The sequence below is a fragment of the Polyodon spathula genome, chromosome 4 (genome assembly GCF_017654505.1).
Source record: "Polyodon spathula isolate WHYD16114869_AA chromosome 4, ASM1765450v1, whole genome shotgun sequence".
NCBI lineage: Eukaryota > Metazoa > Chordata > Actinopteri > Acipenseriformes > Polyodontidae > Polyodon > Polyodon spathula.
Genome location: NC_054537.1, coordinates 4,023,413 through 4,037,538, shown reverse-complemented (window position 1 = coordinate 4,037,538; position 14,126 = coordinate 4,023,413). Strand labels below are relative to the sequence as shown.

The 14,126-nt window shown below is 37.5% G+C and overlaps 1 protein-coding gene across 4 annotated transcripts in view; it reads left to right on the top strand.

Moving 5' to 3' along the window:
- LOC121314072 (extended synaptotagmin-2-like) overlaps positions 1-14,126 on the top strand; it is a 61,788-nt gene that overhangs the window by 10,192 nt on the left and 37,470 nt on the right. For all 4 annotated transcript variants that reach the window (XM_041246894.1, XM_041246891.1, XM_041246893.1 and 1 more), the window contains exons 2-5: positions 9,438-9,479; positions 10,237-10,371; positions 11,127-11,203; positions 11,541-11,613. In XM_041246894.1, the coding sequence (XP_041102828.1) occupies positions 9,438-9,479; positions 10,237-10,371; positions 11,127-11,203; positions 11,541-11,613 (327 nt within the window). The remainder of the gene's footprint in view (positions 1-9,437; positions 9,480-10,236; positions 10,372-11,126; positions 11,204-11,540; positions 11,614-14,126) is intronic.

Sequence of the window (14,126 nt, the reverse complement as noted above, 5' to 3'; positions counted from 1 at the left end):
GTAACTCCCTGCCTACAGATTCCACAGTTGTTTTAGCTGACAGCATAGTGGTCCCAGGTAGTGTGTATTAAAGTAACTTGTTAATTCAAACAATCCAATTCCTAGCTTCCCTTTACAATTGAGACGGGGTTGAACAGATTCATGGAAACATGGATATGTTGCTCACACTTTTATGTCTTTTTGGCCAAAAAATATTTCAAAGCTGTATTGCCCCTTTACCAACATATTTCACGGCATTTCACTGTCTTAATATAGGTATTTCACGAAATCAAACATAATATTTCTTAAAGCTGAAAAAAATAGCGTTGCCACATTCAAAATGTATTATTTTCTCTCGAGTTACTGTATTATACAGCAAATGTTCCTCTATTGAAATGCTTGCCGGAAAAACAGGAAATGCTAAATTGTAGAATGCTTTGTGTTTTATGTCCACCTGTGTGGAAAGGCTGCACAAGGCATGTTGTGTATTTCATTATGACAGCACGGTTTGGATTCAGGTCTGATTTTAGAAAGAGTTAACAGCAGCAGCACGTTGCGGTTTAATTCATTATAAACGCTTTTGTTTTGTCTCAACACCACTCTCACTCAGAAGGCAGCACCCCCAACACATTGGCATTGTCACTAACTTGTTAACACAAGTACTGTGTTTTGTGCCGTCACAAACATTTTTTATTTCAGTAATTTGACCATTTAGAGCTAAAAACAGTGACAAACAAAACCTGGGTACCTAATCGGAAACAACATAATAAAACCGTTTTAACGCAGTTTATAAGTCTATTGTTCTGAGCAGTGTGGTTTTGTACTGTTAAAACTGTGTTATTTGTTTTTGAAATGTTGCCACTGCTCTTTCACTTGCTATATTCGGCACTTTGTTTTCAAAACCTGGCCCTTGAAAAGAGTACAGCTGCATGCAACAGTATGGAGTTATAGCCTTGTTTTGTGAAAATGGACCACATCACTTGGCATTAAACGGCCCCATTCCGAGTGCTGGTGTGATTCAGCAACTCTTTGCAGTGCTCAGTTTGCATTATTACATCAGAATTACCTTGAGCTTTGATTCACACTGCATTATAGATTTGCACTTACCAGTGCTTTTAACACTAGTGTGTGTATCCTATTACAGTAACCTCATATAACAATAAGCACAGCCTGAGAAGTGATACGACAAATGAGCGTGTTGCACAAGAAGCAGATCCTAATTTGCTTCCTATGCTGTGCAGGTGCTCTGTTGTTGAACACTACAGGATGTGAAAATGCTCTTTGAATGAAGAAGGAGCTCACTGGGAATTCTCATAATGCTTCGTACTGTAGGTAACATTTTAGGGTTAAAGGCAACAGTTAATGATTGAACAAGCAGAGAAATTCAATAAAATATAAATTTGTAAATGCTCTTGTAACGGTTAATAACAGCACACGGCTGCCAGCAAACCTGCATTCTGGTGACGTCCGACTGTCCTCTCTTCCAGAGAGTGGACACATTGCAGATTAAGAAAGCCAGGGAATTGCTGCTGTCTGAATTAGAACTTCAGTTTATTGCACTGTAGTTCCTACCTTGGTCAGTTCAGTTTGACCTGTGTTTTATCTGATTTATTCAAGAACCTCTATGGGAAAGCAGGAGGCTTGTCAACAGGCCGGCCAAGCGAGACAATTCACTGCAAAGAAAAATATTCTCTATAATTTGCATTTAAATGAATGCTGTTTTGACTGTAGTATGTAGTGTACTATGTATTGGCCAAGCAAATATTACGAATTGGAGTAGGAATGTTGACAGAGCCAGTGTTGTATATGCTGGAACCTTTGCACACTTTAAGGTCAGTTACACTGGCCTTTTGTGCCTCCTAAAGGTATAATTGAAAATGATAGGAGAAGGTGCTTTTAGTTAGCTAAATTGTGGAACTCATTCTGTTTTTCTATTGATGATTTAAAGACCTTATTTTTATAGGTTAGCCTTTTTAACCTGAATGACAAATATCATTGTTTTTTTTCTATTTTATTTGCTTATTTTTGTAATTTTGTGTTTTATCTATCATTAGTATTAACTTCCTGTTTTCTTAAGTTAGTTTTTCTAAATTGTTATTTATATTTATATTATTGTTATTCTAATTTATTATCTTGTCATTTTTACTACAGCTTGATACATCATACTTTTTTCTGTTTTAACTGACATGCAAAGCGCTTTGAGATACTGTGGTATGAAAGGTACTATATAAATAAAATACGGTAATCTATCATGTATCCACCCTAACTGTTTATCCGCCTTGATCAACCTCTTCAGCAACGTTTATTATTGAACAGAGAAGATTAGTTCAGAAATTGTAGATCCTACCAAAGTCAGACGGCTACTCTGTCACAAGCATTAATACCCTGTATCTTTCTAAACAAGGGACTTAGGGAAGCTCCCTAATAAAAGCTGACTCTCAAAACAATAATTGTGTAAATATAGCAATTGTTACACACAGCTGTGTATAATGGTATTTAAAACATGATTCATGTATCTGCCTTTTTACATATCTGCCCTTACTCTGGTCCCACCACAGTCAGTAAATTGAAATATAGACTGTTGTTAAAGAAACCTGTCTAAAAGGAGTAAAACAAATCAAACATATCTCATATACAGTTGTGGTTTTGTTGTTTAAAAACAAAGGGATACCCTCAATACATTTCTGAACAAAATTAAATTGACGTTTTTATTTACAAAGAAAAGACAATCCAAAACTGATTCATTGGTGTGAGCAAGTTGTAAGCATTTCCTGACCCGCAAAAACTAGCATATCTCGGGTTCAGATCTCTGCAACTCTGTGGAAATTTATTTTCATTTGTCCACTCTGTAATTGTAGAACTGTACAAGTGAGACAGTGGAGATAATTCAGTCTCTTGTAAATGATTAAACAGTAAAACGTGATCTGTGTACCGGCTGCAAATACTGTAAAAGCATTTTCACTGTGCTGTACAATGTAAGATTAATAAAGTGGCCTTCAGCTGACTGCGATTAAATGTACCTCTCTCCTGAACCGATTGACCTGGTTATCTGTTCTGAAGTTTCCTTTCAAATCAGGTTTTAGTGCTTATGCGGGATATCCCAGTGGCTGCTACAGTGAAAACTCAATTCCCTCTGAACAATTTGTCAGGAGGGATGACAGGAGTGCTTGGTTTGGAATTTGGAATCTCCTGACTGGAAGGGTAATGTTGCTGCATGCTGTAAAAAGAATGCTTGTGCATATCTTTACTGCACAGATCCCATCCACATTGAGATGATCCCTTTAACGTGAGACAAGGACACGCACTGGGCCGGGGGGCGCTTTGCTTTTTAGGCAGACTGTTTCCCTTTTACACTTCGATTTCTTTCTTTTTTTTGTATTCTCCCGTTAAACTGTGCTCCCTTGTTGCAGAGCTGTCTCCAGCAGTCTCATAATTCAGTGCATTTCACTCACATTTCACCTTGAATGGCCAAAGTGACATTCCTTAATACATTCCATCTTGTCTGTCTACAATGTCTGCCTGCATCAGTTTCTGCTGTTATTTTTTAAAAATGTACAGTATAACACATGCTTTAAATCTGGTACAGTTGGTCCAGCGAGTAGTGCCTTCAGATTGTTTGCTTCCTTGGTGTGATAATTTAAGAGCAGTATAAACTTGCTATTTACTGCATGTACTACTGGAGAAATGCAACTTAAATCTTTAAATGTGTTTCTATTTATGCTGTGTAATACTACTACTAAGAATTTTTGTTTTACATCATGTCAGTGCCACTACTGATCACATCATGTACAGTGGAATCCCTATTACAACCTCCAAAAATAGACTATATGAAATGGCAATACAGTAAATACAGCTGGCCCTTATTATTATTTGGTTATTTATCCAAAGTGACGTAGACACTAGGGGGTGAACTGTGTATCACAACTGCTGCTGCTGCTGCAGAGTCACTTCCAATAAGATCTTGGTTTTACGTCTCATTCGAAGAACGGAGCACAAGGAGGATTTAAGTCACTTGCTCAGGGGATTGAACAAGGAACCCCCTGGTAATAAACCCCTTTCTTTAACCACTGGACCACCAAGCCTCCTAGAGGAGAAAGACACCCAGATTGCCTCCAGTTTGACACACATACAGTGCTATAAGGCTCTCGGTTATAACACTCCTCGGATATAACACTCCTACAGCATGTCCCCTAATTCCCTATACTAGTGGTTCATGCAATATTTCTACAGTAAATACAGTACTGGTGTTGTTCAAGCTGTAAACGACTTCTCAGTCTTAACTTCCGTTTCTGTCAGTCGCTTTTGATGCAGTATCTGAACTGAAGAAAAGCTGCGCTGGCACTTTATAACACAGACATCTTATTCAGCATTTGTTTTATAGCTAAATATAAAATGGCCATATGTGACAGGATAGCGTTGCGGGCCCAGGTGGTATCGGCAGGCAAGGAGACTCGGAGACCAGGAAACAGTAATACTGCAGTGAAAGCGCTGCTGCACTGTTTAATAAACAAAAGGCAATCAAAAAGTCAAACAAAACACTGCTCACAGAGCCAAAAATAAAAGGTCAAACAAAAACAAATCTAGCACACAGTAAACACTTACAACATAACTGGCACAAGGGCCAAAACAAAAGTTTAACCAAAACTGTTCAGACTGGGCAGAGCCTTCACTGAACTTTGTCACACCAGACAAATGTAGTAACACAGTATTCACTCACACCAAAACACCTCCACAAAACAAAGGAATTTCCCCTTTTTTATAGCATGTGGCTGGAGCCTAATTATCAATTATTCAATTAGCTCCAGCCACATTCTCATATGTATTTTGGTAGGGATAGGAAATTAACCCCATCCCTGCCAACCACCACCAAATCACCACACAACAATATTATTATTTACAGACAGGGCCCTGCCCTGCCACACTAATGTATTTACTTTTTTGCTGCGAGAGGAGCTGCGGCTTTGCTTCAGCCCTGCTCTGGCAGCCAAACCTGGGGCGAGCCCATTCCCTCTTCCCCTCTCCCAACTCTCTCCTTCTCGCACTTGGTTTGCTTGTCTGTCGCTTTTAACTGAACACCCGACCACAATTTAGCCATGCTATTTATAATTTAAAAACTGCTAATTAAAATGATCCATGGGTGGGAATGTTGCCTTTTTTAAAATTTAAATATTAATTTAATATTTAAATATAGCGTTGATTACATAATTCATAATGCATAAAGCATGGCTAATTCACGGAAAGTGTTCCATGGCGCCTCCCCCCCCGTTTTATAACGCTTTTCGGTTATGACGCTCATGTGTCTCTTTTTATATATATATGGAACTGCTCCATAGGTTTTTTAAACCCTAGAACATTTGGCTAAACATCAGTGTAACAAGCAGCCTTAAAAAATACAAATAACAATATAGGCCTAAAACAAAGTAATGTACTATGCTCTGAAGTAGGTGTTCTTTAAGTGCATTAAAAAAGGAAATATTTACTAGCTAGCAGTTATCTTGTTGAACCCTGGTGTAAGTGAGCTGAACCCCAAAATAATCTGGTAATATTTGGACAGTGCGAGTTACACCATGAAGCTCAAGGCCACAGTTGCCAGTTCATAGTTCGTCTGTCAGATATTTTTTCAACCTTTGCCTTCTCTGCAGCCTGACACTGTATTTACTGTACAGCCGGCCTCTCCAACACGAACAAGGGCATTTTCAAGCTGGCCTCTAACAGCAGTCAGACCTAAATTGATGGAATCAAATCCGTGCTCAAGAGTATGATGAAAGACTTCATATACTATCTATATTACTAATTCAATGAAATGCTGTTGATTTTGTTACATTTAATTAATTTAGTTATCCCCTGCACAAAATAAAGCAAGCTTTCAGTTATTTTCCTTAGTGAACAAATCTCTGAAAAAGGAAAGACGGAACTTCCTTTTTGAATCCAGGGGGTGGTGTGTACAGTACCTGCCGTCTTGTTGGAAAATCCTCTGAAGGCCGATCGGAAATAACTAGAATGTGAGTCACTGCCTGGCCGACTTCCCTGTAAACCAGAAAACTCAGATGAAATGAGGGCTTTCTTACAGTGGTGTGTGTTTTCTCCAGGAGACTCTGACAGTACACTATGAATCTTAATAAATTATTGGTCTGTTGTGTTCCTTTAACTTTTTTGAAACTGTAGCATAAGCCCTGGACTTACATACATTTTAGACAAGCAATGCAGAATAACAATTTCACAAGCCTACAGTTATAAAATTAGACATGCATGCCACACTCAGGAGGCAGGAGGAGCATGTGATATTATTATTATTATATCTGTTCACCACCAACTATTGGAAAGGTAAAAGGACTAACTGAAATATGCATGTTTCTGATTTGATCTGTTTCTAAACATGTTGCTGTTGCAACCATTATTTGTTGAACAGTTCAATGTTGACAACTGTACTTGTAGACACATTTCTTACACTACATGCATAAATCGGGCAAGTACATACATTTAAACAATTTATCTGAAAATCTTAATATACCATACTATTACTGAAGGAACAGTTAAGATAGACTAAAGATGTGAGAAAAGATACTTTGCTTGAAGTTTTCTTGTTAAATCAATTCTTTAAAATCCATTAAAAAAGATGTGGTCTCCCATTTGTTGTACTACATCCTGGTAATGTAAGTCACATGGTCTAAATATAGCTGAGTGATTCTGAAATGCAGTGCCTGAAGTGATTTGTTACCAAGAAGCCATATTCATTTCTAATCCATAGTTTTGCACATTTATCACTGAAAGCAACTACACAGTGTGGGCAAGCAAGCTAAAAGATAAACAGAATGCTTGGTTATATAACCAGAAATGTAGAGCGGAATTTCAATAATGCACCAGCGAGACCACACTGAAGAGTACTGTGTCTCGTTCTGCTCACCACAGCACCAAAGGGATATTGTGACCCTGGGGAAGAGTCCAGCGAAGAGCAACCACACTAATCCCAGGATTTAAAGAACAAAGCTATGAAGAAAGGATGAAAGAACTGAATCTATTTAGCCTGGAACAGAGAAGAATCAGGGATATGATTGAAGTTTTTAAAAGTCGATAACATTGTTAACCCAAACCATTACTTTAAGCACAGTACCTAAACCAGGACTAAGGAACACAGTTGGATATTAAGTGGCGATAGACTTAGGACAGTGAGAAGGAGACATTTCTTCACATAGAGATTGGTGAGGGGATGGATTTGGCTCCCTAGTAATGTTGTTGAGGCAGAATCACTTAGATCCTTTAAGATTCAACTTGACAAAGTTCTGAGATCAGTCAGCTGTGTGAACTGGACTACCTCAGATGGGCCGAATGGCCTCCTCTCGTTCGTAAACTTTCTTGTGTTCTGATATTCCCATGTTGAAGAATAAAAACCAAAAGACATCAGATACAAGTTGAGCATCTGTTATTAATCATAACAGATGTAGTTACCCGAGTGTTGATACATTATTTAGATATACAAATAAAGCGATCACAAATTGAAAGAATTAGCTGCATTTCAATAGCAACTGTAGTTATTCGTAAACGTGATACTGCAGTGAGGGGATGAAGTGTCCTACAAACTAAGAATAGCACCAAAGAATAACTACACTGGTTCTAGTACCATGGGGCGTAAAAGAGCTTTGGGAAATCTGCAAGGTAGAAAATAGCTAGGCCTATATTCCAGTAATGTGTGATGCCATCTTCTGGTCTGCTGCAGCCTATTTCCACACCATTCAGTATTCTAGAGGTTGAGAAGCATTGTATAGCCTGGATAGCTATACTAGTGGATACCTCACATATTTTATTTATTGCTGCTTTTGGAATTGATAAGACTGTACTGATTTTAAACAGCAACACAGTGGCTGGTTTTGGTGTTTGGTGTCATGTCTGACGATACCGTACAAAAAAAAGTTCACTGAAAGTATTTATTTATTTTATATTTCGTTGCATCCAAAAAAAAAAAAAAAAATCAGGGTAGCAGGATTTTTTGTATATATAATAATAATAATAATAATAATAATAATAATAATAATAATAAAACACCCAAAATTAGGTTGGAGGTGACAAAGCTGTCCAACCTTTTTTGGTTTAAAAAGTCATACTGATAGCAAGGAATTTCTTGTATAGTCCTACAACAAATCCTCTGTACTAGAAAAGAAGAAGTTTATTTTACTAAACAGCTAACTAAATAATCTCCAGTAGTTTCCTGCTCCGTAAACATTGGTTAAGAATGCACAGTGCTTAATCAAGCTCGTAGTTAAACCTGGTTTGAGTGAAACTGCTATGCAATAGGAGTCTTACAGTATGTCCATCCCTGTGAAAGAGCAATATGCTGAATTTTACTGTAGTTGCTTCTACCTAACACCAGATTGTCATAGCTGTCTTTCAAACCCTTTAAAAACCTTGAATGGGAGACTTCAAAAGAGCCCCATTGTGGAGCTCAGTGACCCATACCTGTATATAGACAGCCCTGCTGAAGGGGTACTTCTGAGTCTGGCATGCCTCTGCAATAATGAGAGCATGGCCATATACAATCTGTTATAATGTGAATAAAATAAACCACAAAAAACCCTAACTGTATTATCTACATTCCCTTGCCTTGTATTTTGCATCTGTCCTCCCCTAGTATGTTAATGCTGTTTTTTGTCTGATGTTCTGTGAATAAGCGTTGTGATAGCTGTCATCCCCTTAATAACATGCTGAACACGACTCCACAGCTGTCAGCCACACAGTGGAAATTAGAATAGCAGATACAAAAAGCCCCTGGCCAGGTACTGTAAAAGGGCATACAGCAATAGACTTGCCTTCCAGTTTTGAGAGTGGGGGTTGCAGTCTAACATAAATGGTCCAGAGTAATTTAGCCTGTATGGGTTGACCTGGAGGAGGGGAAATATTATGAAACTGACCGAAAAGATTTTTGTTTTGATCTAACCATGTTTTTGTACTGTAGATGGGAGGCTAAAACAAGTTAAAAAAAAAAAAAAAAAAAAAGGATAAAAATCTGATTTCGACCTGTGACTGTTTAGTCATCTGTTGTTGAAACACGTGCAATGACAAATTGCCTGAGAGAAATAGAGCAATTTTAACAGTATCAAAACTAAACTATACAGTTTATTCAAGTATTTTTTGATAGCGCCACGATCCTTAGCTATTAAAAGTACCAAAAGACTAAATGCAGAACGCCATTGTGAATAGGCAGTGTAGGCAGCGTTCAATAATTGTACCCAGTCTTCATCGTGTGTTGGTGCTTTTTAAACAAAGGATACTAGCGCTGTAACTGAACTGTGTTCCTCGTGTGGCAGAAAAAACAGTGTACTTCATTTTGAAGTTTGTCTCTAATATGTTTTAGTTTTCTACAGAGTGCTATACTGGAGGACTTCTAATAAAAACAAAAGTACTACAGTGGAACCAAAATCCAGCAGACAGTGATTGTACTTACACATCTTTTACTGTCGTTTCAGGTGCACTTTCCTGATGTGGAACGAGTGGAATGGCTAAACAAGGTACGTATTTTAGTGTGTTTAGTATTATTATTGCTAAATGAATTGACATTTTTTAATTCAGTATTTAAGAGTTGTTTTTGTCTGTTACAGTAGGGTTTTCATAACTCATTCTGAGTCACTGTTTAATATAGAATCTCAAAGCATGGAAACTTAAGTTTTGATCCATATCAATATTTTTATATTTATCTATATTTTTTGCTTGAACTGTCCCGTAGTGTGAATGATTGATTTCAGCTCCATGTTATTATATAGGTTTATTCAGCCAGGTTTAATATCTCACAAGACTATAGGTTGTGTTAGAAATGGCTAGATTAATTTGCTGCATGAGGTAATGGTTGCGGGGACCAGCACTGGCATTTACATTTACTGGATCCGAGGACGACCCAAGCTCCAGTGCATTATTTGTCAGCAGGTTTTGTCAAACAAAACTCTTGAGCCTAAAAAGCATTCAGAATGTGAAAAACAAAATGTCAACACAAGAAACAGGAACTTTGTCATCAGCAACTTTCAATGCAGAAAATGACAACATTCCTTACTGACCTGGTAGTGAAGATTCAAACCCATATACGTACTTTACTTTCTTCTTGTACTTATGCATATACGCATACAAATTAGTTTAAAAATGATGTTGTGAAAAAATGTGTGGCAAGTGGTCTGTGAGACACCAAGGTGATCCCTACATTGAAAAAGGTTGGGAACCAGTGAGATAGATGATTTGCATGTTCACAGTTTGCATTGAATTGTTTTGTTATTTTAGACTGTGAAGCACATGTGGCCATATATATGTCAGTTTATCAACAAGCTGTTCCATGAGACGATTGAACCAGCCGTCAAAGGAGCACACAGTCACCTCAGTACCTTCAGCTTCACAAAGATCGATATGGGTGACAAGGTGAGTCCATTTCCAGTGGCACTTTTACATCTTAACACAGCCCGACTATGTGATTCCAGAGAGGTACTTTCATTTTAATATGACTTCCTGACATACTGTTGTGTTAAACTACCGGTGTCTATTTTGCCAAGTCAGTTCAAACTCTGGCAGTTAAGGGTCCTTGTGAGGTAATCTTAGATGTTTGTGTGAATATGCCTCTATTCGTATCTCATACTTCATATTTGAACACAGCTGTGTTCTCTGATTCTCTAGGTCAGGTTAGATTGTGGGCATCATACAGGAAAGATGAGTGCCTTTTCTGGCAGTAATTTCCAAAGCTGCCAGAGCCTCACTGTCAAGGCTGCTATCTCAAACAGCATGTGGTACTGATGGGTATTTGTGTATGGGTTCTACAGTTAAACCCTTTATGCTGAATCCTTTGACTTGGGCCCTTGCTTTCCATTCTGAAGTCCTGTGTGTTAGGTTTCTGCTGGATGAAGACCGCCCGCTTTTGAGAGACTGTTTTCATATTTGTTTTAACCGCTGGTCAAATCAGTGGTAAAAACCACTTGCTACAATACTTTGAGAAAGTGTGTTCACATTAGGGTTACAGCTACATTTCTCAAGTTTAGTGTGTGTTAAATCTGTTATTGTGGCTATATAATTACACACAATGCTATTTAAAATGCTTTTTAAAACATGAAACTGCCCAAAGTGCATAGCTACAACACTGCCCAGGGTGTTATAAAGTAATTCTGTAATCCTTCTGCTTGTAGCCCCTAAGAATAAATGGAGTGAAAGTGTATACTGAGAATGTGGACACAAGACAGATTATCCTGGACCTGCAAATAAGGTAAGTAACAGCGGAGCTGTTTGCTGTTTGTCTTTATTGAAAATGGCTTCCTGTCAGACATTTAAATGTAATAACCTTAAGTAATTCACTTCCCATTTCTTTTCTTTTTATCTTTTTATATATATAATTTTCAAGGAATACATTTTTTATTATTTTTTTATTTTAAATTTTTATCCAGTAAAACATAAAATAAAAGCTCACTGTCAGTCACTAGCCTCTCATACCTGTTTACACTAGGCTTCACAAGATTTATACGAAAGCACAGTATTTTTATTGTCTTACTATTTTAATGTGGTGAAATTATTATTTATTTTTCTTTATGTTCATTTTTTTTTAGCTTTGTTGGGAACACTGAAATAGATGTTGAGATCAAAAAATACTTTTGCAGAGCTGGAGTGAAGAGCATACAGGTAATAAAAAAGGTTGTTTTTATTTCAAGGCTGAAAACAGCAAAATAGCACAAAAACTACTTGTGTATTACAACAGATTAATACACTACAGAATATGGGCGTGGCAATACTTGTGTTTCTGAGTAATTCCCTTTAAGTAGTTGTTGGCTATTAATGAAATGGAATCAAACATGTTAATTACTCTCCACCCTTTAAATTATGATTCAACTTGATGAAGAAATACATTTCTCAGCTTCCATAGCGGTAACTCTAAACAGGACTAGAAAAGACCAAAAGTTTTGCAACATGTTTTTTTTGTCAGTTTATAGCCTCGGTACAGCAGCAAAAATCTTTGTGATGTTTTGAGGGAACACCCCATAAAATAGTAACCCCTCTAGGCCATTTCCCCAGAGCAGACAGTCAAGGGTCTAGACCATTTCCCCAGAGCAGACAGTCAAGGGTCTAGACCATTTCCCCAGAGCAGACAGTCAGGGTTGTGTTTAATTCATATCATTTGGTTCTCAAGTCAGGTAGAGGTAAGGAATCAAGTTATAAGTGGAGGTCTGATATATACATTAAGTATTTTTTAAACATGAAACTGCATCAAGCCAGAGGAGAGGGATTTTCCCAAACACACACACTCGCAGCCCTAATTACTCGTTAAGCAAGATCACCATTGTTCATTGTAAGGAACCCCCAGGTACCTTTCCCATTTAAAAACCCACAGTGCATATGAACTGCAGTCTGCATAATCATATAGACTGACCTGACTGACTGGCAGCTTTCAGTGTAGGGACTGCACACTTCATATACTGAACAAAGGAAGAAGCACTGCAGCTGTAAATTAATGAACCACAGATGACTTGCAAATAACCGCAGTGTAATGCAGCATAGATGCGATAAAGGCATTCATGTATGTATGTAGTATTTTAAAGATTCAACTATATAGCCCTTTAGACCTGGTTATATGTTATGCTCTGGTCTATTGATCTGAATACATTAATATCCCTGTGTGCTGATAATTAAAACAGCAGACAGATAATTCCCTTCAACTATAAGCATAGATTTCAGTTTAATGTCCTTTGGCCACATTGATTTACTCCCTGGCCATATCAATGATACAGAACGCAATGACATAGGGTCTTTATAGTTTGTACTGAGTTGTATTCTGTGAATCGCTCTAGAAAGTTCAATAACAGGTGGTGTCCAGTGAACATGAAACATTTCAGTGCAACATTGTTTTAACCTCTGGACATACAAACAAACCTGCACAGCCTTACTAAAAGTATATATAAAAAGATAAAACTCCCAAATGACAAGTCTAAAAAAAACATACTGGTAATTAATCTTACAGAATGAATTGCCTTATTTGGCATAAAGTATATCTAAACCATGTGGAAAAACTGACTGTCGTTTTAGTGGGCCGTTCCAAGAAAAAGCTGGGGTGGGGTGTGGTTGGGGGTGGGGTTGGTCAGAATCTGGGTTTCAGTTACAAATTCTAAGATTGTCAGATGTAAAGACAGGAAGCATGTGTTTGTATCCTGTTTTAAAAAGCAGGCCACCGTTGTCATGCGGGTGGCACTTTCGGTTGCCATAGATACATAGTTTTCAGTTTGCTGGTCATCACTACAGCACACGTTCTTCATATTTACAAGATTTCCGTTGTGTTTCTAGGAGTAAGCCTTTAGGGTTGACTGTCACTCTCCAAACATCAGTGACCTTTTTTAAAAATTGTTTTGGAAATTAAAACAGACATTTAGCCTTGAACATACATTTGTGACGTAAGCAAAAGTAACCCCTCTGATAAATCTTGAAACCTAGGGCAACATCCAATAGGTCAGTTCTGATACCACTCATCTATTTCTCAGGGATAATTCTTTATTTTACCTCCTATTATACTCACATTTATGTAATACCTCATATTTACAGAATATTTTTACATTACATTGGTGTCAAAATATATAAGGACACTAAGAATTTTATACTACCAACACAATGATGTGAAGTCTGTAAACAAAAATATAAGTACTTAAAGTATGAGTGGTGCTTTTATAGGGAATCCCTGCTGAAAAGACTTCGCAACAACGTCTGTGACATTAAACAGTACATGATTGCATTGCTTAATTTATTGGCTCGTGGTCCTAAATTAGTTAAAGAGCTGCAGTTCAAATGTAATTTTAAAATTGCGTACATTCACACAAGAAGGCGAATGGGCTTGTGCATGGATGGATACATGCTGTCTTTCAGGAAAATGGAGTTCAATTTTTGGTTTGGTCTGTGTGCAAGTATTGAAGAAAAATGTAATTCAAGGGTTAAATATTTAATTTAGTTCACATATGTTTCACAATAAGGGCTTGGTATATTTTAAACTGCCTGTTAACGTGTTTTTGTTTTATTTTATGGATTATTGTTCAAGCCATCAATTTTCAGCCCCACAAGGATTCAAATTAGTATTACTGGGCCAGCTTTGCTTGGCTTTCAGATTAGCTTGGCTGGGTCAGTGTGAACAATACATACACAGGATATATTATTCT